General features: G+C 34.9%; 4 protein-coding genes across 7 annotated transcripts in view; 2 read left to right on the top strand and 2 right to left on the bottom strand.

Annotated features, from left to right (window-relative positions):
- The window catches only part of LOC108366772 (uncharacterized), a 27,550-nt gene continuing 2,814 nt past the window's right edge, over window positions 1-24,736 (bottom strand). Inside the window, exons 1-2 of one of the 2 annotated variants that reach the window (XM_017621237.1) lie at window positions 2,381-2,556; window positions 5-611 (exon numbers count right to left, since the gene is read on the bottom strand). In XM_017621237.1, coding sequence (XP_017476726.1) covers window positions 218-611; window positions 2,381-2,385 — 399 coding nt within the window. In that variant the 5' untranslated portion in view covers window positions 2,386-2,556 and the 3' untranslated portion in view covers window positions 5-217. Of the gene's footprint in view, window positions 612-2,380; window positions 2,557-24,736 lie in introns of those variants that run through there. The other variant, XM_017621238.1, reaches the window with a different exon arrangement.
- On the top strand, window positions 16,187-19,970 carry LOC108366771 (uncharacterized). Of its 2 annotated transcripts, XM_017621236.1 has the most exons (5): window positions 16,187-16,424; window positions 16,860-16,988; window positions 18,527-18,816; window positions 18,900-19,289; window positions 19,374-19,970. In XM_017621236.1, exons 2-5 carry the CDS (start codon window positions 16,922-16,924, stop codon window positions 19,803-19,805), a joined length of 1,179 nt encoding a protein of 392 aa, XP_017476725.1. In that variant the 5' UTR covers window positions 16,187-16,424; window positions 16,860-16,921; the 3' UTR covers window positions 19,806-19,970. The 2 variants fall into 2 exon arrangements, with proteins under 2 accessions (XP_017476725.1, XP_017476724.1); XM_017621235.1 differs by lacking the exon at window positions 16,187-16,424 and having other exon boundaries at window positions 16,492-16,988.
- Window positions 19,983-22,447, bottom strand: Srp68 (signal recognition particle 68). The gene is made up of 4 exons (XM_017621233.1): window positions 22,237-22,447; window positions 21,770-22,119; window positions 21,045-21,707; window positions 19,983-20,977 (listed from the first exon to the last, which is right to left on the bottom strand). The coding sequence occupies exons 1-4, from the start codon at window positions 22,331-22,333 to the stop codon at window positions 20,279-20,281; spliced, it is 1,809 nt and encodes a 602-aa protein (XP_017476722.1). The 5' UTR covers window positions 22,334-22,447; the 3' UTR covers window positions 19,983-20,278.
- pix (ATP-binding cassette sub-family E member 1 pix) overlaps window positions 23,254-24,736 on the top strand; it is a 3,174-nt gene continuing 1,691 nt past the window's right edge. The window contains exons 1-3 of one of the 2 annotated variants that reach the window (XM_017621231.1): window positions 23,254-23,359; window positions 23,803-24,016; window positions 24,074-24,684. In XM_017621231.1, the coding sequence (XP_017476720.1) occupies window positions 23,804-24,016; window positions 24,074-24,684 (824 nt within the window). In that variant the 5' untranslated portion in view covers window positions 23,254-23,359; window position 23,803. Of the gene's footprint in view, window positions 23,360-23,667; window positions 23,686-23,802; window positions 24,017-24,073; window positions 24,685-24,736 lie in introns of those variants that run through there. The other variant, XM_017621232.1, reaches the window with a different exon arrangement.

The raw sequence follows: 24,736 nt of genomic DNA on the forward strand, positions 1-24,736 counted from the left end.
GTGACTTGTCGAATAAAACACACTACTTATAAACACTTTTTATTTACAATATTAACTTAATCTTAAAAAAAAAAAAATAAATACGTTTTAACGACTTAAATGTATTTTAGGTTGATTGGCAAGACGGGAACAACAACAAAATCAACTTGCTCTAAGCACGACTCTTTTTAGAACCACGAAAAGTAATCTGTATTTTATTTAATCTATCTATCTCGCTTTATCTTCTTCTCGCCCAACCAGCATTATGGAAAATTTTATAAATTTCATTGCGATCAATTTTCTCTGCTTCACGATTGAGCACCGGCATCTCCTTGGATGTCAGCAGTGACTCTTTGGCGAGAGCAGCTGCGATATGAGGATTGCTGTAGAAACGTCGACTTTTCGATAGTTCCGGTGGCAGTTGAGCTTCTCGCTCCGCATTGGCTATAACCGCCGGATGGGCATAGCTCTCCTGGCTTGGCTCTGAGATGGGTTTAAAATCGGGTGGTGGTGAGGTATATCGCGGATAATGAAGTGATTGATATGGCAAGGGCGCTGATTGGTGGAAATAAAATTGTGCGCTGCATGAAGACACAAGTAGGATTACACAAAGTAAAATTGAGTGCATGTTGCTGGAATAAAATAAAAGAATTTTTTTTTTATTATTTAAGAAATAATTTTAATTAAGAGTAACGGATTTTTACGGGTTGCTAAATATTATTCTATAATAACAGCTGATGACAAAGCGTATTGCCGGCAGCGGTTTGCTGGAGGAACAGCGTGATACGAAAAAAATTGTTTTTTTTTTTTTTTTAGATAAATATGCAGAAACTGCCGCCAGCCCTTCTTTTATGTTCCGCTAAAAATGCACTCTCCTATCCACTTGACTTGGCAACTATACAAGTAGAAAACAATGACTGTTTGATCAAAGCAGGGATCCAAGTTAAGAGCTGATGACAACTTTATCAATTGGATTTAAGTCTACGACTATATTTGTTACATTTTTTTAATTATTATTTATTTTTGTTCAAGTTAAAAATAGTCTAAATTTTTAAAGTACTTTTTCTAACTATTTTTACAAGTTTTTATTATGTTTCATCTGTGTGTAATCAAATCTTTTCAAATCAATTTTTAACCAACTTCCCGATGAGCTAGAGACTTAAACTTTAATCTTAGCTCAGAACCCTATGACAATGCAATGCGAGAGATGGCGCAGGTGTCGAGATATTTGAAAAAAGCCGTATTCATATCGTTATCTTAATTCACAAAGGCCCTAACGTACACGTTTTTATTTTACAGGAGAAGCAAAAAACTAAAGGCTTAATTTACGTAACGTAACCTATAATATATTGGCCAACGCAATATAGTTTTGTTCAGAACTTTTTTATAGGCAGCAAAGTGACCATCAACTAAAAAAAGAAAACACAAAAACAAAATATTTTCGCTTCTGGCTAATTTGACGTATTAAATAATCATTGACGATTTCTTACGTAAGTTAAGTTAAGTCTAGACTAACTAGACTATAAGTTGATGTACAACTATTTCTATCTTACGAGTATTTTCTTCCATTAGCAATTTCTTAAAGCAATGTTGAGCCTTATTACATTGATTTTCATTTACACATTGACCAGCTAAGACCCTCATCAGCTCCGAGAGTTGCGGTTTGTTTGACTCTAACGCTTCCTCCTTTCTACCTGTGGCCAGAAGAACCTAGTCACCTTGAATTCATCGGCTTTTTGCCCAGTGGACTGGACTAAGCAACTTTTCACTCTAAAGTAGCGAAATATACATTTTTAAACACTGAAGCTCCTAATGATTTTTCTCAAAAGAAATGATAAATAAAGTTTTCCGCGCAAATCAACATGTCGTATGAGTAATATTTCTTGGCGTTAACTTCTTCCACTTACTAAGCCTGTTTTTTTTGAATTTGAAACATTTACGCAAAAATACTGTGAATGGCGTAGCCGGAGTTGGACTGGTGAGGGTTATTTTTTTTTTGCAAACGCGGCCGAAGGAAAGGTGTTCTGCGCAAAAACACTGTGATACCCGAGTTTAGATTTTCGCTGTCAAAATGGGTGCCCAGGGGTCTGTGCACGGGTCAGACAGGGGAGAGGTGCATTTTCTTAAAGTTTGCATTGTGTTCTCTCTAATGGGTTCAGTTTCAAAACCCCCCTCCAACACCCGCCCCACCATAAAACCATTGTACAAATAACCGAACATTAACAAAGTTTGTATTACTTAATTAACTTCGATTACAAAGCGGCTCAAGTTTCCAAAAAAAAATTTTCATTTTTTAAAATTATGTATGTATTTCTTTTTTCACTTTGTAACTTTTTGGTTTAATCGTTAGTTATGTTTTTTTGTTTTTTGTTTTTATTTGCTTTTCCACTGTAAAACTTACATCATCGCTTTATATTAAGTTTTGTTTTAAATGAAAATTTACACGCGTATCAGAGTTTGAGATATCCACTCTCCGTTACACCAAAACATCCAAAATCGAATACAAGACAAACGACGTTTCAACAGCAACTGATTTTAGAATAACAACGAAACGATCTTTTATGGTGAATGAGTTTGAATGCTAAGCGTAAATTTGCAGCGCTCATGAGAACGCAAAGTTGAAACAAAACAAAAAAAAATATAAATATTAACAAATGGATAAAAAAAAAAAATACTTTAGAAAACTACTAAACAAAGTCTACCCTACAACAACACAAACCATATGTAAAATCTCGTACGCGTTTCAGCGCTCGTGTTGAGCGAGTAACAACTAAGTAGTAAACACAAAACAATGCCTGCCAGACAAAAAAACAAAAAAAAAAAAACAACAGGAAAATCAAAAGCGGTTGTGCGCATGCGCAACAGTCAATGAACAGGAGGCAGCAACAGTAGCGGTAACAAAAGCCACAGCAGCCGCAGCAGCAGCAGTAAAGATCAAAACAGCAGCAATAGGGGCGGCAACAGCTATTTAATCCACTATGTATAAAGTAGCAATTCTGCGTCGCCAACAACCGGATGGCCGGGGGGAACTTGAAATAAATGTATGTAAATTGTGATTGCTTTTAGCGCTTGCACACGAGTTGGCTGTTGCTGGTAGTTGGCGGATGACGACCCAGAGAAGTGAATGCAATGCCTAATATGGCATGGAAGTAGATCTCCTCTTTGTGACTCGAATGCCTAGAAGTGATAAAATGATTATTTACATTCAGAATTACTCACTCGTAGAACTTCAAACGTGATTAAGCTGTTCTTGAGTTTGTTTTTGATTACAAATGTATATGTATTTATATATGAATGTATTAACTAGCTTCGTATGTACACATATGTATTTTTGTGTGTATGTTTACTATTCTTTGTTGCTTGCCATTCACAAATTCTAAGTTAAGTGTTTTCGAAAATGAAAGTAATTTTGTGCGATCCCCTGCGAAAGTCTAATTAGGTTTTAGAGCACTAAGCATCTTAAGCTAAATATCTCGTTAGGTGCGTTTGTAATGTTTTAGATGCAATTAAAACAGTCAGCTGATCAGCAGCTGCGACAGATTTAGAATCAATTAGTTGCATAAATGCATAGATATACATATACTATGTATGTATGTATGTACGTAAACATGTATAAGTATGTGCATGATGTTAACATTCAATGTATTGAGAAAAGTGCCAATTAAGTAAGTAAATAAAAAAATACGCACATTAATTGTTGTAATTATTTTCGTAGCGAACTGATGTCAGCTTTTTAAAAAAAAATTATATGGATCAAGATCAACTATATATTTGTGTATTTACTCAATTCTAATGCATATAATGATTTTACAATTCCAATGCATATTATGCAGAAAAAAAAAGCAAAGCAATAGTCCAATAAGACCTTGGCTTAATTATATTATATTTTATAATAGTCTGTAAGCAAAAATGCATATGTAGTTAGTACGAAAGCCGTACCGTGATCAATAGCTGAGTATAACAGAGTAAATGTCAACTTCAAACAAATCCCTTGTTTAGAATAAAAATGACTTTGTTGGTTCGGCGTTTTAACTGCTGCGCTATGGGCTATTATACGGTGTTTCGATTTGATGGAATATATTATTTTTGAATTTAGGTATGGGACACATCCACTCGGTCAGCAGCGTTTTAATTTGAGATTGTGGCCTTCGAGCTATTTTAGAAGTTTAACCTAAGGAAAGAGGTGGTTGCTCTCTATTTTTTTTATTTTTTTATTTTCATGACGCTAAAATGGCAGAAAACACAGCTATTCAAACAACACAAAAATTCAACAAATTTTCACAAATTTTTTAGGTATTATGCAGTTTTATAGCCCATTCTATTTTATAATAAAGTGCAAGTTTCCAGTGGTTGAAGAATATCGTTGATTTTTAATCTTTTTTTTCTGACGGAGTCACGCATATTTTTTCCATGCAAACTATGATAGATTTTTTTTTATAAGGAAGCGAATGCCTATCACCGTAAAAAATTGCAAAAAATCAACGGTACTTTGCAGCTACTTGTAGCATGCACATTATTATACTAAAATTGAACTGCATACCAAATTTTTTTTTTAATTCTGAATAAAAATTTTGTTCCAAGTAGATTCGTTTGGGTCCCTGGTCATCCTAAGAGGATTCTGATAAGTTACCCAGGGAGGGTTGCTCATCGATCGTGTTTATATCGCACGTTTAATAATATGTAGAGATGTAACTCAAAATTTAGGTTTTTGTAGATTTCATTATGCAATTAATAAGTTTGATAAGTAGAATATGTTAACCAAACTTCCCAAATATAGCGTAGATATGTGTTTTTCCATATCGTCGTTTAAAGTACAAAACCGCGTATCGCCATTCTGCAAAACCGCGTAATTGACATTGGCTGCCAAAAATTGAATTTGCTCACACAAACTCTTGGCTCAATCCTTATCCATTCGTCCTGAAATATACTAGCCAGAAATGCGTGATACATGAGTGTTTTTACTCTCTAGACAATAATTTATGCAACCTCACATACGCGGTTTTGCATTTTGTTGATACGCGGTTTTGTACTTTAAACGACGATATGTATTTTTAACCGACTTCCAAAAAAGGAGGAGGTTATCAGTTCGTCGGAATATTTTTTTTTTTTTTTTTTGTTATGTATGTTACCGCATAACTTTGGACCACGTCAACCGATTTCGATAATTCTTTTTGCATCGGAAAGGTAGTGTCTCAGAGGTGGTCCCATACTAATCTGGTTGAGATCCGATCAGTGGATCATGAGATATATATATATATATTTTTTTTTTATATGGTAGTTGAAGTCGGTTTTTTTTTTTCTAAAAATTACTAGTTGTATAACAACTGTATGAATTGATAATTGTGGATTCCAGTAAAAATATTTGTTCGGGATCATTTTTTTTTTAATGCGACAAACCCCTAGAAGTGGGCGTGGAAGTTTTAGGACTAAAGTTAAGAAAAATCAGATATTATTGCGAATTTGGGCAGAATATCTATTCACTAACAACATTTGCTCCGCACTTCACTGCACATTTGCATTTTATTAGATGTTCAAAAACATCAATAACTTTGTCTTAACTTAAGTAATGTTGAATACATATGTATGTATATGAGCGTTAGACTAAAGGACTGATTTCGATGTAGGTATTATATAAATTTTAGAGCAGTACCAGAAATACTTATTAGCATGTTTTCAGGACCATACGGTCCTTAAAGTTCATTTCTTGACTAATTTCATATACAAAAGATTTTAAAACACAGCTATCAGTAGGTGTCGGCAACGCGCCCCGAAAGTGCCCAAAAACCATTTTTTTTTTTTGTTTGAAAAAGTTTTATGTGTCTCCACATTACCCACAGTGTGCTTGTTATCTTTGCTTAGACCAGAGTTTCCCAAACTTATTTGTCTTGTTCTTTTAGAGTTATGTGAAAATTGTAAACAAATGTTCTGTCTAAAAATATGGCAGATTTTAAGCCTTGTTATGGTAGATATGGTAGACACCCAAATTTTAAAAAATATGTGGTAGATCTACCACATATGTGGTAGAGGTTTGCACACTGTATGTAAGTAATTTTACTTTTGATTTGCCTGAAACTGAACACTGTTTTTCAGTAGCGTCAATTGGCTACGGCCTTCAATGTGCAAACTGAATTACTTTTACAACTATTGATTGAAAACTACTGGCTGACTTGAAGAATTGGCCTATGCACCGCCGAAGGATGGGATGTGTATAAAAAATTCAACGTATACATACATACATATGTACATAGAGTACATACATTCATATGCGGCTATCTCTCCCACGTACTATATTTGTGCTAATATCGCATGAAATTTAAAGCGGAAGCTTTGATAGACTTTACATTTGGTACATATGTATGTATGTATATCTGTGGACTTTTGATTGAGTTCTCGAATGATGTTTTTATTTTTAGTCCTTAATAGTAGTAGTTCAAAATGATATCTTAATGGAAGTTAAATAAAAATGTCAAATTTTTAAATAGAGGTTCCTTATCATTTACTCTAAGTTCCAACCTACAGAAAGCACAGAGGTTATTTTGCCAAAAGTCCACAGATATGTATATGTACTTTCATATATGTTGTGCCATAACAAAAACAATCCATATAAGCTATTAATACATACATACATATGTACATATACATATATCACTCATTTGCCAAAAGAGTGCCACAACTTAGAAAAAGTAATTTTTCACGGGTTAAAGTTTTTTCAATTTACTCTAAAAACGCAGAAAATAGAAATGCATTTTCTCTACTCACCCAAAAACTACACAAAATTTTACCACGAAATTTTTAAACTGTATAAAGCTTTGCATAACGACTAAATCTGCAGCTTTAGCTGAAAATTTTTGTTTTTTGAGTTGTAACAGTCTTTTAGCAAATAAGCGATATGTTTACTCTTGAAAATTTGATTATCCATGAACTTTATGTTAACCACATCACAGCTTAACGAGATCATGCCCGCGTTTTGGCAACCAATGATTACTTGTTTGCAGAGTGAGTGAATTGTGTTGCTACTTACTATGAGTGATGGGTGCGCCCGCCCCGCCCCGTTGGTTTGTTTGTAAACATGAAATTAATTATTTACATTACAGGCACTTTGTACTTTTATGAACTCTACGCGATTTGGACACTTCTGACATGCACAGGCATTCAAACATATGTACATACCTATGTAAGGTGTACATTAAAGACATTAACACTAATTTCCATTATTATCCAAAATGTACACATCTACATACTTACTCGTAAATGTATTTTAATGTGGCTATATGTATGCTTCTATAACTCTGAATGCCCCTCTATGGCTTTGAACTTCATTTTATTTTAATCATTGTCAAGGTTATTGTGTTTTAAAAGCAGTCCAATAAAAGTATGCTTTTATGCACGTATGCAAATTATTAGTATTGAAAGTGAAAAAAGACAATATATGTATTCAAAACGAATATGGATGTACATTAGGGTGGTCCAAAAACATCATAGTAGGAATTGTAATGCTTTCACCCCCTAGAGTTGTTCTATATCGAAAAAGTATACCCCTATTTTTTTTATTTTGAAATCAAAAAATATTTAGCGGTCGCTCAAAGTTTTCCATGTATTCTTATATGGGAAAAATAAAATTTTTTCGTAGAAATGCTATAGAATTATTGAAAATCATAATTTTTCTTCAGGAGACTTTCAATAATAACACCCAATGGTTTATTTAACCATTTTTTAATACTAACGATTTTTTATTGGTGGCCCCATTGCATTTTTCGGGGTTTTTGTGGGTTTATGGCGGATAGTTGCGATGAAAAAATGGTTAAATAAACAATTGGGTATTATTACTGGGAATCTCCTGCAGATAAACAGAGTTTTTTGGCAGAAAAATATTGATTTTTAACTATTCTATACCGTTTCTACGAAAAGTTGTTTTTTCCCATATAAAATGCATGGAAAACTTTGGGCGCTTTGAGCGACCTCTATTTTTTGATTTCGAAATAAAAAAATAGGGGTATACTTTTTTTCGGTATAGAACAATCTTAGGGGGTGAGAGCATAAAAGTTCCGACTTTACTTTTTCACATGCATTTTGGGTCCACCCTAATGTACAATGTTTGTGTATATAGAATTTTGAATGACAAAATATTAAGTAAATGTAATTTAGTATAAACAGTTTAGTCACTCTATTTCTACTTAAAGTTGCTGTCAGATGTGGCAATGTAAATAATTTTTTTCGAATCTGTCAGACTGAAATACTTCAGTAAGATATTGCATAAGCAGTCATAACTTTTTGAAACCAGGAACCAATAACGCCTTTCAGTTTTAGTTTAGTTCTGCACGAAAACAAAATATAATGTCTAGAACATTCCCACAAAAGAGCCAAATGAGAACAAAAGTATGGAACGTAGTTTGAACGGAAACAAAATGAGAACAAAAGGTTCGGAAACGTTTCCGTAAAGTACAAAATGCGAGCGTAAATCTCGGGCACAAAATAAGAACGAAAATACCGAGAACGTTTTCAAGGAGGATCAAATAAGAGGAATAATCTGAGGAACGTTCTGCTAGAGAACAAAATTTTTGATAACTTTGCGTTAAGAATAAGAGCGACATCTGCGCGTTGGGATGAAAAATCGTTTCAGTGGGAACCACGATATTTAATTCTAAGCCAGACGAAAGCTGGATCATTTCAACTTCCAGATCGTTTATCATTCGGTTGGCAATTTTTCATTTTCTGTGCAAGAAAAGTTCGTTTCTTAAGTCTTTCGTTGACCTTATTTGCATAATTAAGTCGAAGTTATTTTTTGATGGAACGCCATGAGAAAAATTTTGTTCTCGCTTCCCTTCTTCCTGAGACTTTAGTTCCCAAATTGTTCTTCGAGAAAAAGATGAGGATGAGGATACCGATAAAAATAAAGATGAAGATAGAGGAAGAGAGATTAAAATAAAGGTAATTATAGAGAAAAGGATATAGATTGATACACAGAGACTCAATCTGTGAACTATTTTGAGATTTTAGAGATTTTCGGGATTCTCGGGACTTATCGGTATAATAATCGACCTTTTTATCGCTTTTGTTATCGAAATTTTTTCGATATTGTTATTGATTTTGCTATCGATATATTCGGAACCTATCGATACTTTTATCGATTTCGTTATCGAAATTTTTATAGATTTTGTTATCGATATTTTTATCGATTTTGTAATCGATATTTTTACCGATTTTGTTATCGATATTGTTATTGGTTTTATTATCGATATTGTTGTAGATTTTATTATCGATATTTTTAACGAATTTGTTATCGATATGTTTAGCGATTTTGCTATCGGTTTTGTTATCGATTATTTATTGATTTTGTTATCGATACTTTTATCGATTTTGTTATCAATATTTGTATCGATTTTCTAAAAGATTTTTGTTATCGACTCTGTTATCGATATTTTTATCGATATTTTTATCGATTTTCTAGTCGATTTTGCTACCATTATTATTATCGATTTTGCTATCGAAATTGTTATCGAATTTATCATCGATTTTGTTATCGATATTTTTGGTTTTGTTATCGATATTTTGTTGGATGTTACTATCGATTTTGTTATGTTATGAAGGTAAAGGAAAACAGAATAACATATACATACATTTATTTATTAGAACGAATAAGGGTAGAGAAAAGGATAGAAAAAAGACAAAAAATATAACCTTAAGCAAAAGCAGATGTATGTATGTATGTATGTATATTAGTTATGAGACAAATTAGATATATAACGTAAGTTTCACTTCTCCAGTGTGGCCAAGGCGCACTTACTTTTTTCATTTAATGGTTATTATTTTGCTATGAAAATTTTGCTAATTACTTCACAAACACCATACAAAAATTTCAGACTTTGTGCAAAAATAATGAAAGTTCTGCAAAATTCGAATACGTAACTACTGATTTGCGATAAATGATGATGAATAACATATACATACATTTATTTATTAGAACGAATAAGGGTAGAGAAAAGGATAGAAAAAAGACAAAAAATATAACCTTAAGCAAAAGCAGATGTATGTATGTATGTATGTATATTAGTTATGAGACAAATTAGATATATAACGTAAGTTTCACTTCTCCAGTGTGGCCAAGGCGCACTTACTTTTTTCATTTAATGGTTATTATTTTGCTATGAAAATTTTGCTAATTACTTCACAAACACCATATAAAAATTTCAGACTTTGTGCAAAAATAATGAAAGTTCTGCAAAATTCGAATACATAACTACTGATTTGCGATAAATGAGCAGTTTATTTTGAAAGTGGCATAAGTCACTTCGTACCTCTTGCGCATAAAANGACTTTGTGCAAAAATAATGAAAGTTCTGCAAAATTCGAATACGTAACTACTGATTTGCGATAAATGAGCCATTTATTTTGAGAGTGGCATAAGTCACTTCGTACCACTTGCGCTTAAATGACCGCTATTTGGATCACTATCCAAAATGAGAAATAGCGGCACTGACAAATTTAGTTTAATGAAAAGAGCGAACTAGTTCTCAACAACTCTTTTATTGGAATAAATAAATTTTGAAAAATAATAATAATAATAAATTTTGAAAAATTTCAAGTTGTGACTGTTTTTGATTTAGGGTGCGACATGTACATTTATGCTTGCTGATGCCCACCCCCCGCACCATCCAGTATTTTATTTCAACGGAAGTAATTTTTGTTTGTATTGCTTTATTTACTCTATGGTTACTCATACGCCACCGTTACCAACAAATTTTACATTTACAAACAACATCTGACCAGAGTTGACATTGGTACTTACAAAACACATCAATTATTCGACGCAAGTTCAAGGTTAAACGGAGGCAAAATGACTGCTGCTTACCGCACAATTCTCTAATGAATAAAATATCCTTATATGGATTCTTCAAATGAGTACTTATTGACCAACATACGCGTCAGCCTCTTTAGCACAAGCTTACACATGTATGTATGTATGTATGTATATGGCTACGTAATTACTATATAAGTATGTTGCAAAAGTAATGTCGCCTTGTTTTGATGGTGTTAGCAATGACATTGGACGCCGTATGGTCGACATTGACTAGGCGGAATGCCGCTTTAAGTGAGCTGTCATGCATTTTATTGCACGCAGTAGACCAATTCACTTGTATGCATGTATAAATCATGAACGTCTGTATGTCTACATATACATACATATGTACTATATAGTACTTGTTTGTCGATCTAACTGTTTGGTCAATTATTTATATGTTTTGGAATTTTTGCAATTTGCATTTGCATTGGCTTACGCATTAAAAATCCAGCCATGCAAGCATTTAGTCTATCGCTATATGCACATATGTACATACATACGTATATTAGGGTGGTCCATAAAAAATTTAAAGTCGGAATTTTAATGCTTTCACCTTCTAGGATTGTTCTATACCGAAAAAATTACCCTGTTTTTTTTTAAATCAAAATTTTTTTATTTAGACGACGCTCAAAGCGCTCAAAACCTTGCATGTATTTTATATGCGAAAAAAATAATTTTTTGTAGAAATATATAATTCTTGGGACCCATAAAAAATCGTTAGTATTAAAAATGGTCATTTAAACAATTGGGTATTATTATTGGAAGTCTCCTGCAGAGAAGCAGAGTTTCCCGATCGAAAAATAAACTATATACCATTCCTATGAAAATTTGTTTTTTACAATATAAAATACATGGAAAATTTGGTGCGCTTTGAGCGACATAAATAAATTTGAGAGCATTAAAATTTCGACTTTTCTTTCTTCGCATGCGTTTTTAGACCACCCTAATGTATATACATATACGTGCATGCATATCGAGGGTACTTTGGCAAAAGCTCGTATCTCCTAACGCTCTCAAACAAAAATCTTTCTATTAATAACAAAAAAAAAAAAAATCATTTTTAAAATGTAGTTTTTTTCTGAATAATAAAAGTTAAGTATTTTTGGTTAATTAGGGACAAAATATAAAGAATCATAGTATATTAGGGCCTTTTTTTAATTAATTTCACGAGATAAGATGAGATGGTGGCGATTTCTGAGATACGAGGTTTTGCCAAAACACCGTCGATATAAAATATGTATAGATGTAGATAAGTAAGTATATAAATGCTAAGAAATGCAAATGTACTTGTATCAATGTAAAATTCGTTGAATGCATGAATGACCGGTTGGAGAATAATCCATACTCGGGTACGCACATATGTATGTATAATGTCGGATGGTGGGCGACTATACACATACATACATATGCAGGAAAGTAGAAGTGATACAAAACTGCACTCACGAACAGCCATTTCATTATAAATATAAACACATACAGACATAGATAAATAAGTATGTCTGGCTATAAAAATCAAGACATTGCACTTGGCTGCATACAATGTTTGAAAGTATCTCAAGGATACGCATGCACACAAATTTCAAGTGCAACTATTGGTGTGGTAGGCACAGTGTGGTGTTATTAAGATGATAAAAAATATGAATAAAATAAATATGAGACTTTTGAATGGATTTTCTTTGGTATAGATTTTTTCTTATTGTTGGGGATAGAGCAATGCCGTCTCGAGTTATAGTGCGCCTCCTGGCTATATGGATTAATAGTATCCGAGAGGAATTTCAGTATTGAATCTAATTCTCTGGATTCCCCCTAATGTCGATTTATGTGAGTAAAAGTACCTCCTTTCTCATGCCTCAGAAGGCCTCTGGGCGGATAAAAGCGGTTGATGCTCTATTCTTCGGAAGTTAATCTGCAATCTCCTTTCCTTCAATACCAGAAAATCCAAACTCGATTGATCAGACCAACAGCGTTCAGCTCATTAAGGCACTCTATCACCAGTTTCACTGTTACTTGATCAGGTCTTAAGGTCTTAATTGCCGCTTGGCTATCCGTCAAGATCCAAATTTTCAAAAATTCAATTAGTACCGACGTCGGTTTACTGCTGATACAAGTTGTTAAATCGTTAAATTTTTTCGTTGCATAGTTTTAGTCACATGCACTACAGTAATGTATTAATAAAAAGCAAGACGGCAATTTTTAAAATTTGCATAAACCCGCACGCGTAAATCAAGATAGACGAATTCAGAAGTACTTAGTATGAATGAAACAAATGTAATCAGCTGTTCTTGCAACACTGCTCGTTGATATAGTTCGGTACTACTTCGGGAGCATTTCGGGACTAATTTAGGATTTTTTCGGGACTAGTTTGGCATTAATTCGGCGTTAGTTCTGGACTTTTTGGGGTCTAGTTCGGGATGATTTCCGGACTAGTTTGGCACCAGTTCGGGACTTTTTCTGGACTAGTTAGGGCCATTTCGGGATGAATTCGAATATTTTAAAACATCAAAACGCCCAGCGCAGATCTCTATTATTTGAGAATAACAAGCAACACTTGATTGTCCATTGTAATTCCTCAAAACTTGAAATAAACTGAATAAAAGTAAAACATTAAAATGTACTTAAATTTTGTAGTTTTGCGAGCATATTTGCAAGCATATTTACCAATGTTTTAGTACTTATCTAAGCGCTTAAAATGGATTTTTTCTAGCTTATTTTCTTCGGCTCTGCTTATTACCTGTGGTGCTTAATTGATCTGTTATCTGTATCTGATCGCTTCTGGCAATTTTTCGTCTTCATCAGCCAAAGGTAGACAGCTTTGTCATTCGTTTATTACGGAGTAACGGTTTACAGATGCATTCCGGTGCTAAAAAAGAGAACATCTAAGTGTCAAGGGTACTAATAGACATAGACCGTTTGGCAATATCACCGACGATATGTATGTATGTTCGACAATTTTTCTTTCGTATGAAAGAAAATAACATCGTCGGGAGAAAAATTATCAAAAATCAACGCGAATTCTTAGCCTCTTACAACTTGCACTTTATTATACTATAATTTAATGAGCTACAAAATTGCAATATTAAGAAAAAATTAACAAAATATTTGTTTATAAAAATATATATTTAACTTGAATTCGATGTCCAAATAAGTGGCAACTCTCCTAAATATAGTAGACAAATAAAACCTAAATGTTCAAACAAAAATTTTCTTACCGGTCTTCCATTCTCCCCCATATTTCTTATTAAAGAGGTGGCAGCTTCTTCAAAATCTTTTTAAACTTATACCTTCTTAAACGTCTTTCGTCTGAGACCCATATTCATGTGCCTATTTAAATTACCTTAACTCAAATCGAATCTGATTTTCTAAACATGTGGCAACCCTTCTAAATGTAGTTCATAAATAAAGCTATTTCAAACTCATTTCGATTGATGCATTTAATTTATTTTTAACTTTTTTAATATGTGGCAACCCTCTTCAAGCACCTCAAAACTATGTTCAATGTTCCAACTAAAAAAAAATTTCGTTTTTCATCCATATTTTAATTTTTCACATAACTTGTATATAAATTAACTAAATTCGACTTTTCCCTCAGGTGGCAACCCTCTTCAAAAGTATTTTCAACGTAAAAATTTCTTAAATCTCCTTCGTTTAACATTGTGATACATTTGTCAATTAGCCGATGAATATTTGAATTTATTTTTTAAGCATGTGGCAGCCCCCATTTCATTCAACATTTTAACTAATTTCAACTTAACATTTTAATTAGGTGGCAACCCTCTTCATAAACTGCAAAAATATTCTCTAAGTGTTCAAGCTAAAGATTTCTTAAAACTCCATGTTTGTTTTGCTTAAATTTCATTTGTCTGACACCCAAATAGTGATCAATTACCCAATTGCCCAAGTTAAGCTGAACCTTCTTTTTTAAACAGGTGGCAACTCTCCTACACTTAGTTAAGAAATAAGGCCTTTTCAAGCCCAATTCGATTGAGACCCATATTGCAATTATAGATTTAACTTCTTAAATGATTTTCATAAAATCTTTTGAAAGCTGGCAGCTCTTTTCGAAAAGGAAAAACCTTATTTTACATCTGCAGCCCAAGCCTTTTAATTTGGAACGTAATTTTTGAAAATCGAACGAACTGTGCGGATCTGATGGCATTGATTATTAAATAATTCAAATTGAATTGTTTAACAGGTGGCAACTCTTTTCTTTCTTATTGCACATCTACAACCCAAGTCCTTTAATTAGAGACCTCATTTTTATAAATCGAACGAACGGTGCAAATCTGATGACCTGGACAAAAAAATCCCTTCGCGTATTTTATATGTATATGTTTATTCACACAAACATTAACTGGGATACATTATTCTGAAAGTTTCCTTCTCCATACGCCCTTGACATATGCATGTAGATACACATGTAAAAATAAGGAATTCGAGGAATTTAAGAAAACCAGTTAATCCAAAACTTCTACGCCTTTGTGGCACAGTGTTATTTCGTTGCCTGTGCTCGCCAACGCATACATACAATATCTACAGCAAACATGCATACAAGCACACTCTTATGACATTGGCAGTTAATCAAAATTACTCATACGTCATGTTGTCCTTGAGCTTTAAGGTGCGGTTAAACGTGGCTATGCAAGCGCTTTTTCTATGCAATTTGCTGGCAAAATGCGAAATCGAAATTCTACTTTCCCCTGTAAACAGCCAGAAAGTCCTTTATGCAGATTTGCACTAATCATTCTAGCAGGTTTAGTAAATTTTTTATTATTTATTATTATTTATTATTATTTGTCTGCATTCACCGTGTAAACAGACAAAAAGTAGTATCGGAGAAATGAAAACTGCTTTCGAAAGCCACTCGCACTTGCCACGTCTAGCAGCTACTTTAATGTGCAATTACAACTATTTACATACATACATATGTACACAGTGGACATTTGTTTTGGACACACTTCTGGTCGTGGCTATGCTGCTAAGTTGCCGGCTTTGCTAAACACATTTTCATTCTATTCTTTTATTTTTATTTTTTTTTGTTTTGCATTGCACATGTCTGCATTTCGTAAAAAATGAATCGAAGCAGAGAAGCGCTTGAATTAAAAAAATAAAGAATGCAGCAAAATAAACGCAAATCGGTCGATGTTAATACTTGCGTCTCCGGCGGCAGCGCTGTTGGCGTCAGCATCAAGTGGGCCCACTCTCCTAGGCACATACATATATACATATGTACATACGTAAGCATTTTTACATGCATTATTACTGCCGCCACAACGCCTGCTGCACTGAATGATTGCCTGCTGCAGCTCGAGTTGGCCGCACACGCGCCCGCCGATTTAAGAGGATTTAGTTCTCACTCGACGCTTGTCTCACACAGAATGTTGGCGAATTTAGCATAATTTAAAAAATTCGATTTTTTTTTTATTTGATAACGTTGCACTGCTGCACAAATGCAACGAATGCTGTTTTAATATTGTTTATAAACAAAAACGTAACGGAATTGTGTCAGTGGAGTACTACCAAGTGTGACCTTTTTTTTTTTGCTCGGCCCTTAATTGAGTGGAGTGCATTCGACGAGAATCGTTCTTTTTCTCATCATTTTCGTGAAGTAATTAAACTATGAGGTCAGCTAGAATTTAGCTACTGCAGCAAATTACACAAGCGTTCACAACGTATGCGTGCGGGTGTGTGTGTGTGTGTGTGTGTGTGTGGCACGTGCGTTGTATATACATATTTCCGCTTATTACTTAGCGGTAATCAGCACTTTTAGTGCGGCCTCCATCCAGCGGCATGCCACCAGCACCTTTTTAAATGATGGCAAAAGTTAATAAATAGTTCGATTGTCGCTCTGAGACATCGCGAAGAACGCGCAACACGTTTACTGTTAACGGTTTCCCTAGCAGGTTTCCTTTGGCAGAGTTTCCGTTGCAATTGCGTGTATACGCTCGTGTGTGTATGTGTGCGTGTGTGAAAATGGCTGATGGCGCTTGTGTATACGAAGAGGACGTGGATACTTTGTGCAATTGTGTGCCTTTAAAAAAAGTTATATCCTTCGACGTGCGATACTGGCGCTGTTCGGCCGGCAGCAATCATGGTGATAATTATATGTCGATAGTGAAGCGTATAGAAGTTAGTACACACGAGTTCAGTGCCGCAGTGGAGGCGCACAAAGGTGAAATAGTAAATAAAAATACGGTAAAATAAACAGTTGTACATATATAATATGTTCATATGGATGTATGGAAAAGAAGGACCTCAACATGCTAATCCTTATGACTCAGAAAAGCGTATGCTTCGAAGAAATTAAATCGTTTTTCAACTTTTTTTTTTTAAGTTTTTGCAAATTTTGTCTTTATTGTATATTATAAATACATACCCTGCCGGCAAAAAGTTGCTTTTTTACGATATGGTTATTTCTACAACAAAAAAAAAAAGTATTCGTTCTAAACTTTGTGCAAAACTCGTGAAAATTAAGCAAATTTTCAACTTTTTAATCAGATTTTTAGAATTTTTTTGAGTTGCAGATTTGTAGCCCAATCAATTTTATTGTAATAAAGTAGATGTTCTGAGTAGCTACGAGTTACTGTTGATTTGAGGCAAATTTATTTAACGCAGTCTCTTCTATATAAAAAAAATTTCGCAAATATGGAAAAAAATGCAAAACACCCTAAGAAAAAAAATTCTCAAAAACCAATGCGATTTTTGACTAACTCCAAACTAGCACTTTTTATACTAGAATTTAATGGACTGCAAAACTGCATACTCAAGATTTGACTAAGTTTAGAAATTATATTTTTATGTTTTTTGTTGTAGAATGAACCATATTTTTATAAAAAATTTGCGGAAAAATATTAGAATAGAAATCGGTGCATATATAGTGCAAAATTCGCTGTGCAAATACTTTTTACCGACAGTGTACATATGTATGTACATACGTACGTTCATATTTAGGTGTATTTTGTTATATCTTATATGAAAGCCGTGAAATAGCATTTTTTTCGTTCATCGCAATGACCTTGCGTAGCGTCAATTTGTTGTTTTTCTTTTTACTTATGCCGCCGATAGTCGCCGCCATCACAAACACCCCTCATTCAGGCGCGCATATAAACAATTGCAAAGCATTTCTATTTTCTACTACCCCTGCCATTTAGAACTTAATGTATGTATGTGTGTATGTACATACATACATATTTTCAATTTAGTGTGCACACAGCTAAAGCATTTGTTGTTGGCAGAGTCCGTAGTTCCTCTCACTACTACCAACGCAAAAATCATCTGCAATTGTACTACTCTCAGTTTGGTTTTGTGCAGTTTTGTGCAACTAACAACCGCTCTCACTTTTATTTTCTTATCTCGCTCTTAAAGGTCATTTGAGCGCGCACTAACAAAGTTATTGTTTTATTTAGTTATTATTTTCCTGCGCGCCACCCACGACTCACCTCGTCAATGAAGCCCTCTCTGTACCACTTTGTAAACAAAAATCAGCTGGTACACAAACGTGGATGTTGTTATCGCACAGTTGCCTTTGGTTCGTGTATACCCCGGCAACAACGAATAGTGGTATCAGAAGCGTTAAGAATTTTGCAATTTGCTAAATAAAGCTTAAACAGGTCATATTTATGCATAGCTATGTGTATTTTCATCTACTTTTCAGTTTATAAGCCTCAATTGAATTTAAATTCTAATAAAATCCGATTTTAACCTTTTCAGGTGCACAGTATTTTAGTTTCATAGTGAAAAGGCAAATTGTAAGTCGATCACGACGTCAACTCTTTCGCTGCGATGAAGCGTTTTGCAATGAAATAAACGCCTATACACATGTGATACCCGTTCTAGAAAAATATTTCGTCAACGGAGATACAGTATTTCCGCAATGCTACTATGCCGGCAACGATAAGAAAGGCGAACTCATTGTACTGGAAGACTTGAAGCGGCTCGGTTATCGCATGCCCAACCGGTTAGTGCCATTCGATCTACATCACTGTGAAATAGTTATGAAGGTAGGCATTATGGAGGACATATGTACATACACACACACATACATAAGTACAGGTATGCACCAAACCTTTCTGTTTCATTTCAGGAACTTGCCAAGTTGCACGCCACATCTATAGCAGCCAAACACTTGGGTGATAGCGATTTCCGTGAGCGTTATTGTAAAGTTAATGAAATTGTATATTGTGAAGAAGCCGAGAACTTTTATGGAAATTTACTTAGCTCCTCAATAGAGGAAGCGGTGAAAAGTTTACGGGAATCCAATGTCGATGGCAGCCTTTCGGATTCGATTTGTGTGATAGAGCAACTGAAAGCTGAATTATATAAGAAAATTATGTACAGCATAAATAATGCCAGCGACTGCGTCAGTGTGATGTGTCATGGTGACTTGTATGTTAATAACATCATGTTTAGGTCAAGCATGGATGACAGTAGCACGTGCCAAGCACCGAAAGAAGTGAAGTTCTTTGATTTACAGGTAAAATTTTTCGGCTGTAGATTTACTGCATACATATGTATATAGTCTCCGATGCTAGTGCTATTTTTCTTTATTTACATTCAGGCAATGCGTTACACTTCGTTCATCTTCGATATACTTCATTTTATGTTTACTAGCACGAAGCGTGAACTGCGTGATGCCCATACAAATAGCTTGCTGGCGACATATCACCGTGCGCTGCACAATCGTTTGGAGCAACTTTTGAATTCGCGCGAACACTTAGCATCTATTCGCCAGACTTTTTCACTAGAAAATATTATGAAAGAGTTTGCGGCGCATGCCTGTTACGGTTTAGCGGTTTCCATGTGGGTATTGCCTGCAGTAACATTCGATCCAAATAATATACCAAATTTAGATGCCATCAGTGAAGCTGTTCCAAAAGCCAATGAAATCAAAGTTACACAAAAGTTAACTGAAGAGTATCATTCCAGAATAAAAGATCTTGCATTGGAGTTTCATCAAAATGGTTATTTCCGTACCTGGCTAGAGAAATAGTTAAGCGTATGTAGGTACTCGTAGTCTAATTTAGCATGCATTGTTTAATTTAGATAACATATTAGCATAATTAGCTAATTATTAAAAGATATCCATTTTAGTTTTTGTAGTTCTGGAACCAATCCATATAAATGAAATATATTTTTTTGATATACATATCATTAAGTAGAAAATTTTTATTTCAAAATTCACCTAAAAAAATGCGATGGGTATTTTTATTCCAAATGGGAATTGAAGCATAAAAAAGAAAAAAAAAAACATTATTGGGTTGCTAAATATGTTCCAATACCATACACAAATGCATTTCTCAAGTGAACGCTCTATTCAAGGCGCGTGTCGAATGTAGAGAATACATGATACTTTTTATAATGTTCTGGTCAGTAATCCCAGCCGGGAGCTAACGTTTTGAATATTCATTTTTGAAAATAACTAATTTGTTTATGCTGTTTTTAAATAAGTTTACCAAATCCACTTCATTTATTTCCACCCCAGCCCAAAAATCCTTTTACGAATCCAGAAATCGATGCGCCTCCCTTGTTTCCTGGCGAGTGCAGCTTATCATCCAATGGCGGTAGTTCAATATGACCGATCGCCAGGTCGAAGAATAGCGGCTTGCAGGGAATTGCCACCATTTCAGGTGTCATCTTGAAAACGTTCGGCGTTTTGGTGTGAAGCGATTGATCCTCTTTGTATTGTGACAGACGCTCGAATAAGGGTTTCGTAGATTTTTGAGACTTGGACGTGAAAATAGCATCGTCGGATGTGTCATTCTCGAGCACACTATATGCATGCGCAGAGAATTTGCAACCTTCTATTGTTGACACGAGTATTTTCAAATCATCGGCTAATTTGAACTCTTCGCTTGCTTTCCCAGCTAATGCTTCGTTGGCATATTTGGAAGAACGTTCGTAGAGAGCAACAGCTTCTTTCCACTTTTTCATGTCGATCAGTGTCAAAGCAATGTAATAGCAACGGAATGCCTTAAATGTGAGTGCCAAGTTTTCTATTTCTGCTTGGTAGGTGGCGTCTTCTTCCATTCCTTGTATTTGCTGCATCTCACTGACATTCTGCAAAATTATTTCATACAAACGTGCAAGGTCTTGGGATCTCACACGCTTGCCATCGCCAATAACTTGTGACTTTTGATTGGGGTCGTCGAAATTGGATTTAGCCTGAAATGTTTGGATCAAATGTTTTTGTTATAATAATGAGGTCGCATTTATGCAGTCTTCATCTTACCTGTTCTACAAGACATAGATTGCGTTGCAATGTGCGGCTATGCCGTATATACGACAAATATGCAAGTAAATACTGCACACCACTCACAGTTTGGCCCGTTGTAAGTGAACGCAATTTCGGATCTTGTTTTATTTCTTCTTTTACTGCCTGTATGGCGTCTTTGCAATCCATTAAAATGCGTTCAATCAATTCAATCTTTGATTCTATTTTCGATGTCTTCTCGAGCGATTTATCTACTTCTTGTATGCTGAGCAAAAACAGACGCACCTTCTCTGGCCGTACAGTAACTTTACGGTTACGCCATTCAATTGTTTGCAAGCCCTCGCTACTTTCCATTTTCGTTTGACTAACTAGCAAATCTAAATTCTCCAGTAATCCTTGTGCACGCAACTCAAGTAAATCATCCATTTTGCTGGCACCACCACCGCCACCAATATTGTAAGCGCAGTAACGAAGATTAGGCGTGAATTCGTTAACTTTGACCCGATAGAGTTCCTGTTCGTCATCTGGCAATGCCTTTGCAAGGTTTTCATAAACTACTTGCGCACGTTTCAAGTGCTCTAATGCACTGCCCCATAACTGAAGTTCGAAGTGCAGCGATCCGTGCATCCAAGCAACATAAGCCTCACATTCTAGTTTTGTGCGCGCATCAAATACTTCAGACTGAAGAGAAAAACATAATATGTAATGAAAATATCCACAAACGCAATAACAAACCAAATTACATTGCACAGTTCCTGCAGTTGTAAAGCATAGAAACATGCCTTGCGAAGCTTGTTAATCAAATGAAACCGTTTTCTTGGCTCCGTGTTAGCCTCCTGTTTTAGCTGCATCGCATAAGACCAATCCCGCTCTGCACTTATCAATGGGATGTGAATGAAGCGTTCGTCAGCCCGTTTTCCAGTTAGTTGGGCTAATGTTACATCTCGCCGTTTAAAGTGACGTTTGTCGCCCTGTGGATACTTTAGGGCTTTTCTGAGACGACGAATACGTCGGGTGCAATAGCCACGGTACCGTTGGTAGTCCCCATGTCGCAAACCATGTTGTTGCTGGGCATCCTTCACCATATGCAGTACTGCAGTTCAGAAACATAAATAAACGATAAAGTGGAGAAAGTGATGCACGAAATCCAATTACAAATTCTATTTGTAGGTTAAGGTCTGTCTGACCTAAGCAAGTTTGTTTATCTTACCTTCAACGGTGAAGACTTTGGTGGGCTCCACTGGCTGAGCAGGTTGGTCTCCTTCAGTTTTCTCCACATTTTCTGTGTTGGGAGTTTCTTCCACCATTATTTTCGCTTAAAAATAACTATTCCACGACGTGTTAAAATTTTGTCTAGGAAAAGAAAACTGTGGACTGTCTTGTTAAATGTCAGAACGTCATCGATTTTTGACATGGAATTTTGACATCAAAAATTGTAATAGAACTTGCAGAATTCAGCTTCTTGCAAGCTACAAATGTTAACTATAATCAAAAATGTTTATATGTGTACATAAATAGAAATAGCCTAAAAAATACCGTAGTATTTGTAGTTATTTTAAAATATTCAATTAAAAAATATCATCTTTATAGGAATTGGTATCTGCACTTCATTGTCGACGTTCTCAATTGGTAACGCAGTTTACCAATGTGACGTTTCTTTTTCTACCACGGTTGCCAGTACTCAAAATTTATTAGTACCAAAATCATAACAAAGAAAATGCATTTTCCATTAATGAGCGCCAGCTTTATTTATTAATTTAATTTAATTTATTTATTAATTTACGCAAAAACTTAAATTTTTTTGTATTTATTATTTAACATGATATTCCAGGAAACGCGGGAAGGTTTTAATTGATTGTCATTTTGAAGAAAAAAGGAGAAATCTTATAATTTTGAAACTTGTCATTGATATTGAGAAAGGAAAAATACCAACACCAACAATTTTCAACATAACCGTTACAAAGGGGAAATAATGCATAACATATTTATGAAGTAGATTTTTAATAAATTTTTCGCAAGTTTAATAATAAATAATATTTATTGGAGTACAATTTCATACTAGTGCTTTTGCTTGACTGGAGTTAATCTCTTCGCCAATTTACTTACTTTATGATAAATAGCTTATGATAAAATCTCAAAAATCTCAAGTTTATAATTTGATTAAAAAATTACCTTTTTATGGAAAACGGTACCAAACTACTGTTTACCATCGATGAAAAAAAGTACTACTTTTGGTACCAAACTACGGAGAGTGGCAACTGTGCATTCCCCTTTTGAAATTCCAAGGCGAGGTGTTTAGTTCGCCGTGTTTAGTAAATTTTATAATCTTTGAGGTAATATAACATCAGAATATCCATAAATTATATTGCTATAGAAAGTATGTATTTCGCATAAGAGGAGTGGTGTTGTGAACTAATGGAAAAAGATATATAGCTCATAAGTTTCGCAAAAAGTTGAGGTTATATTTTGGGTGCTTTCGCTGACCGTGATTGGTTTCCGAACAATGCCAACCAGGCGAGTGTAAATACGCGTGTCTTCATAGTTAATATCCTAGTTTTTAGGGGGAATAGTAGATTGCTTCGTTGTCAGTGTTAATTCACCAGCCAGTCTGAGTGTAATACGCATGTCTTGATGTTGATCCCCTAGTTAGTTTTTAGGGGTAAGGGTTGGAGTGGAAGTGGATTGCTTCGTTGTCAATGTTAATTCTTCACGAAACGCAACACGCTTTCATTTTTTAAATATGTAGCTATAACAATTGTATATAACTTGCTTTCAGCATGTCGCGGAGAAAGGAAAATGAGGAGACAGATAAACAGACGCGTATTGCTATAGTCAGCGATGATAAATGCAAGCCAAAGCGTTGCCGTCAGGAATGCAAGAAATCCTGCCCCGTTGTTCGCATGGGGAAACTTTGTATTGAGGTGGCGCCCACGTCAAAAATAGCTTCACTCTCGGAGGAACTGTGCATAGGTTGCGGTATTTGCGTAAAGGTAAGGAGCCCGTATCTTAACATATAAAAAAACTAAAGTTTAGCAATACCATTTTAGAAATGCCCCTTCGAAGCTATTACAATCATCAACGTTCCCAGTAATCTGGAGAAGCATACCACCCATAGATATGGAAAAAACTCATTTAAACTGCATCGTCTCCCGATTCCTAGACCTGGTGAAGTGCTTGGACTAGTTGGCCAAAATGGTATCGGCAAGTCCACAGCACTGAAAATCCTCGCCGGCAAACAAAAGCCTAACTTGGGAAGATACAGTGATCCACCAGACTGGACCGAAATTTTGGCATATTTCCGGGGTTCAGAGTTGCAGAACTACTTTACCAAAATATTGGAAGACAATTTGAAGGCGCTCGTGAAGCCACAGTACGTTGATCAGATACCTAAGGCTGTGCGTGGTGCTGTCGCTGAACTACTCGACAAAAAAGACGAACGCAAGAATCAGGGTACAATTTGTAAAATGCTGGACTTGCTGCATATACGTGACCGTGACGTTGCTCAACTATCTGGTGGGGAATTACAACGCTTTGCTATTGCAATGGTGTGCATTCAGGATGGTGATATTTTCATGTTTGATGAACCCTCATCGTATTTGGATGTGAAGCAACGTCTAAATGCTGCTTTAACCATTCGACATCTACTGCATCCCACGAAGTGAATACCAATTTTTTAATACATTGGTCCGTTGATTAATGTAATTCTTCAT

The sequence above is a fragment of the Rhagoletis zephyria genome, unplaced genomic scaffold, assembly GCF_001687245.7.
Source record: "Rhagoletis zephyria isolate East Lansing unplaced genomic scaffold, Rhagoletis_zephyria_1.1 Rzeph_scaffold_02395, whole genome shotgun sequence".
Taxonomy (NCBI): domain Eukaryota; kingdom Metazoa; phylum Arthropoda; class Insecta; order Diptera; family Tephritidae; genus Rhagoletis; species Rhagoletis zephyria.

Excerpts from the sequence above, each read along its gene's own strand:
- LOC108366771 (XM_017621235.1), top strand. The coding sequence starts at position 16,772 with ATGTGTGCGTGTGTGAAAATGGCTGATGGCGCTTGTGTATACGAAGAG. Across the intron at positions 16,989-18,526 it reads CGCAGTGGAGGCGCACAAAG|GTGCACAGTATTTTAGTTTC; the intron begins GTGAAATAGTAA and ends TAACCTTTTCAG. Across the intron at positions 18,817-18,899 it reads ACTGTGAAATAGTTATGAAG|GAACTTGCCAAGTTGCACGC; the intron begins GTAGGCATTATG and ends GTTTCATTTCAG.
- Srp68 (XM_017621233.1), bottom strand. The coding sequence starts at position 22,333 with ATGGTGGAAGAAACTCCCAACACAGAAAATGTGGAGAAAACTGAAGGA. Across the intron at positions 21,708-21,769 it reads AACTGCAGGAACTGTGCAAT|TCTGAAGTATTTGATGCGCG; the intron begins GTAATTTGGTTT and ends TTTTCTCTTCAG. Across the intron at positions 20,978-21,044 it reads ATCTATGTCTTGTAGAACAG|GCTAAATCCAATTTCGACGA; the intron begins GTAAGATGAAGA and ends CAAACATTTCAG.